The following is a 5,000-nucleotide window of genomic DNA, read 5'->3' on the forward strand; positions in this document are numbered from 1 at the left end:
GAGTGTATTCAAGGATGGAATGGGTGGGAATGATTTTATGCCTTTTCCTTTTTGGCTACCTCCCTAGTAAGGGGGAAAAATCCTTGGTATATGTATGTATCTATATATATATATATGTGGAAATGTGTCTAGAAAGAGAGTTGATGATAGCATATACAGTGTTTCAAAAGAAAGTCAAGCATAAGTACACATGGGAGAGGGTGGTGGATGGAAGGGTGGTAAATAGAGCATTGATGGATTATGTAGTAGTAAATAGGGCTATGATAGGAAGAGTTAAGGATGTACATGTGCTAAGGGGAGAGGGTGGGGGAATATCAGATAATTTTTCGGTGGAAGGTAAGTTAAGAGTGGAGGATAGATGGAGAAAGAGGAAGGGGACAAAAGGTAGGGAGGTGCTTAGAGTGAACTCTTTAAATGAAAAGGAGAAGGAGTACAAGAAGAAGCTGAAGGAGGAGTAGGAGGGAGTGAAGGATAGAGTAGAGCTAGGTGTGGAGGAATGGGGATGGTTCAAGGAGGGAGTCACAAAGTGTGCAAGGATGGTGTGTGGAACAAGAAGGACAGGAGGAAATAGAAGGGAGGGTAGTGAATGGTGGGATGAGGAAACAAAGAATGTTGTAGAAGAGAAGAAGCGAGCTTTCACAGATTGGTTACAAAATACGAGGGAGTCATATGAGAGGTACAAAGAAAAGAGAAGTAAAGCAAAAGGTAAAGGAGGCAAAGAGGAGAGCAGATGTGAAGTGGGGTAAGAGTATGACAGAAAATTTTGAAAGTAATAAAAAGATGTTTTGGAAAGAAATTAAGAGAGGAAGAGGAGGCGAATCAAGTAGAGAAGAAAAGGTAAAAGGTGCAGATGAAGAGATGATAATGGAAGAGAAGGCAGTATGGGGAAGATGGGCAGAATATTTTAGGGAGTTGCTAAATGTGAAGGAGGATAGGGAGGGAAAGATAGTTGCATTGGGAAATGCTAAGAAAATGAGAGTGATGAGCGAGGAAAATGGAGGAGAAATAAGGAAGGATGAAGTGAAGGCAGTTGTTAAGATGATGAGGTCTGGATGGATGCCATGCAGAATGTCTAAAAAAAAGGAGGTAGTGATGGTGGACTGGCTGGTGAGGTTATTTAATGTTTGCTGGAGAGAGGGTAGAGTGCCGGAGGACTGGAGGAGTGCCTGTATGTTCCACTTTAGGGTAGACAGAAAGACATTGTGGGAGGTTATGCAGATATATGGGATAGGAGGAAAGCTTCTAGGAGCTGTCAAGAGTTTTTATGAGAGTAGTAGAACTTGTGTCAGGATTGGAAATGGAGAGAGTGAGTGGTTCGAGGTAAAGGTGGGACTTCGTCAAGGATGCGTTATGTCGCCCTGGCTGTTCAACTTATACATGGATGGGGTAGTGTGAGAGATAAATGCAAGGGTAGTGGGTCAGGGATTGGAGATGGTTAAAGAAAATGGAGAAAAGTGGGAGGTGAGCCAGCTGTTGTTTGCTGACGACACTGCGCTTGTGGCAGGATCGGAGGAGGGACTGAGGAAGTTGGTGACAGAGTTTGGGAGAGTATGTGATAGAAGAAAGCTAAAGATAAATATGGGTAAATGTAAGGTGATGAGATGTACAAGGGGTGAAAGTGGCAGTAGACTGGAGGTGAGCATTAAGGGAGAGCGACTGGAGGAAGTGGATAGTTTTAGATACTTGGGTGCAAATGTGGCAGGAAAAGGTGGAGTGAAGGTGGAGGTAGAATGTAGATTGAGAGAAGAGAGTAAATGCCTTGGTGATTTAAGAGTGTAATGAGGAATAGACATTTGGGAATGGATGCTAAGAGGAGACTGTATGAAGGAGTGATTGTGCCAACAGCAATGTATGGGGCAGAAATGGAACATAAGAGAGGAAGAGAGGAGTTTGAATGTGTTTGAGATGCGGTGTCTGAGAAGTATGATGGGGGTTACTAGGCTAGATAGAGTGAGAAATGAGGAGTAAAGAGAAGAACGGGGGTGGAAAGGGAGTTGGGAGATAGGGTTGATGAAAGAGTAATAGTATAGTTTGGACACATGGAAAGAATGAGTGAAGAAAGACTAGTAAAAGAGGTATGGAAGGCAGATGTGGAGGGAGTGAACATGAGGGGATGTCCTAGGATGAGGTGGATGGATGGGGTGAAGGGGGCTTTGGGGAAGAGGGGAATGTCTGGTAAGGAAGGACGGGAGAGGACAGAAGACAGGGGTGAATGGAAAATGGTTGTATATGGATGATGATGTGATGCATGAGGTGGAATGGGCATGTGGATGGGGGGTGAGGTGGATGTTTGTAAGGGGGAAAAACTCTTGGTATATATATATATATAAATATATACACATGACTATCAACACTAGGGAAGAGGATGAACCAATAAACAGAGAGGTTGGGAAGTGTGGAGTGCCAAGTAAAATTCATATTTGAGATGTGTTCAGAGAGTTGATGATAGCTAACACAGTGATTAGGACCAAAGTCAAGCACAAGTAGACATGAGAGATGGTAGTAGAAGGAAGGGTGGTAGATAAAGCAGTGATAGAGATGCTGGGATGACTCATCATCCAAAAGGACCCACCCAAGAAAAGAGGGAGAGAGGGTTGGTGAATGGGATTGGAGTATGTGGTGATGAAATGGGTGGGAGTGGCTTTATACCTTTTGACTTTGGCTACCTCCCCTGTAAGGAGGAAAAAGGCCATTGGTATATGTATGTATGAAACCCGTGGCAACAATTATTATAATAACATGGCTAATAATTGGCTACCTCCCTTGTAAGGGGGAAAAAGCCTTTGGTATATGTATGTATGGTAATAATAGCCTTTCCCCTGAATGGTCTAGAATTAGACAAAACAAACAAGATGACTTTAACCTTGCCACTTCTGGTTCTTCAGCAGTATCCTCTATCAAACTTTGATGTGCCCTATCCAAAAACTTCATTATCATCCCCATTCTCTGGCTCATCCTCACATTTCTCACTGCCATTCTTGTAACATCTAAAATAGCTCTCAAACACTTCTCAAAAACATTCTCCCACTTAAGCATGGCTTATGAAGTTTCTTCTTAGTCTAGAATTAACGAGAACAAACAGTTTTTCTAACGTTTCTGTCTCTGGAACACTTGTTTCTTCAGCAGGAACCCCATTCTCTTTGTGTTTAAAATTCTGCCCCTCTGCAGTAGCTCCATCTTGTGTTGTGTTTAAATCTACAGCACCATCTTCCATAATGGAGTTTCTCTTTTTCTTTTTCTTCTTTGGTGAAGTTCTGAAAATAGAAACTGCATGTGAAATTTAAACAAATGTAATACCTTCATAGGTAGAGGGTGTAAGGATTAAAATTTTTGGGGGTAAGGCAGATTTGTGAGAATTTTTTTTGCAAAAGGTAAGGATGCTTTTTTTCGGTCTTTCTGGATTTGGAGAAGGCTTATGACAGGGTAGAGAAGAAGGCACTGTGGGAGATATTGCAGATACATGGGATTGAGGGAAAGCTGTTAAGGGCCACCAGGAGTTTTTTGGAGAGTAGGAGAGCTTGTGTTAGGATTGGGAATGGTGAGACTGAGTGGTTTGAAGTGAGGATGGGGCTGCATCAAGGATGTGTCATGTCACCATGGTTATTCAAGGTATACATGGATGGTAGAGTACAGGAGGTGAATATGAGGAAGATGGGGAGGGGATTAGACAGAGATAGTGGATGGAAATGCGAAGTGAGTCAGTTATTGTTTGTGGATGACACTGTGCTTGCAGCAGGGTCAGAGGGGGGGGGGATCTAACGCAGTTAGTGATGGTAGTTTGGGAAGGTATGCGACAGGAAGAAGTTTAAAGTTAATGTGGGTAAAAGAATGGCATTAGAAATTTACTATACAGGTAAACGTCGACTTACGATGGCCGCGACTTACGATTGTTCGACTTTACGATGACGACGACGATATGATCATTTAACCCCTTCCATACGGTGCCGCACACGTAGGCGTTATGAGGAGCAAGTGGATTCGCGACGCTGCCATATCGGCGTCTTGATTATATTTATTGTAGTCGCCCCTGTGTTTTTACATTCTCTCAAATGATTCATTCTCTGTGGTTTTCAAAATTCGCGGGTGAAAGAGAGAACGATCGATATAAGCGGTGACTATATTTTATGATGCGAGTATTATTACGTCACGTCGTACGGCTGTCATTGGCTGCTGCCCGCGAGATTTAAGTACCGTACTGAAAATACATATTATAGTGTTTGAATATGGTAAAAAGGATGAAAATAATTAAATGAACTACTGTACATGTTTAATAGGCTATATTCAGTATCTCTGGTGGTTAATATACAGGTAGGCTAGGTACAGTGACCACGGAACAGAGTGGGGATCGACTTACGATGAGATCGTCTTACGATGGCTTTATCGAAACCTAATGCCATCGTAAGTCGACGTTTACCTGTACCAAGACAGGCTTAGGCACCTTAACTTACACTCTCTGGAAAGTTGAAGAGTGTGGGAAGATACATACATATACCAAGGCTTCTTCCCCCTTCCAGGGGAGGTAGCCAAAAAGGGAAAGGCATAAAAACACTCCCACCCATTTCATCCCTAGATACACTCCACACCCCTCCCACCCTCCCTCTCATCTGAGCACCTCCTGGATGACGGGTCATCCCTGCACCCCGCCCACCGCCCTGGGTCAGAAGCAGTGTCGCAAGACAGTACATCCACAGCAAGGCCGCTTCATTTAATCGGCGACCCCCCCTCTCCGTCCCCCTTTGCATATAAGGAGAGGACGGGGAGAAATCCCTTCGGGCTGCGTCAAAATTTACTCACACATACTACCCCACCCCCCCACCCCCCGCCCATTCCTCCTCATGCAATCACAACATCATCCATATACAACCATTCTCCACTCACCTCTGTCTTCCGTCCTCTCCCTTCCTTCCTCAACAGACATTCCCCTCTTCCCCAAAGCCCCCTTCACCCCATCCATCCACCTCATCCTAGGACGTCCCCTCATGTTCACTCCCTCCACATCT

At 44.0% G+C, this 5,000-nt stretch overlaps 1 protein-coding gene across 1 annotated transcript in view; it reads right to left on the reverse strand.

The window, feature by feature from the left end:
- The window catches only part of LOC143019435 (uncharacterized), a 56,593-nt gene that overhangs the window by 31,030 nt on the left and 20,563 nt on the right, over positions 1-5,000 (reverse strand). Inside the window, exon 8 of the mRNA XM_076175071.1 lies at positions 3,093-3,254. Coding sequence (XP_076031186.1) covers positions 3,093-3,254 — 162 coding nt within the window. The remainder of the gene's footprint in view (positions 1-3,092; positions 3,255-5,000) is intronic.

Source organism: Oratosquilla oratoria, chromosome 37, assembly GCF_046742065.1.
Source record: "Oratosquilla oratoria isolate Oo_2021 chromosome 37, ASM4674206v1, whole genome shotgun sequence".
In the NCBI taxonomy this organism is placed as follows: Eukaryota; Metazoa; Arthropoda; class Malacostraca; order Stomatopoda; family Squillidae; genus Oratosquilla; species Oratosquilla oratoria.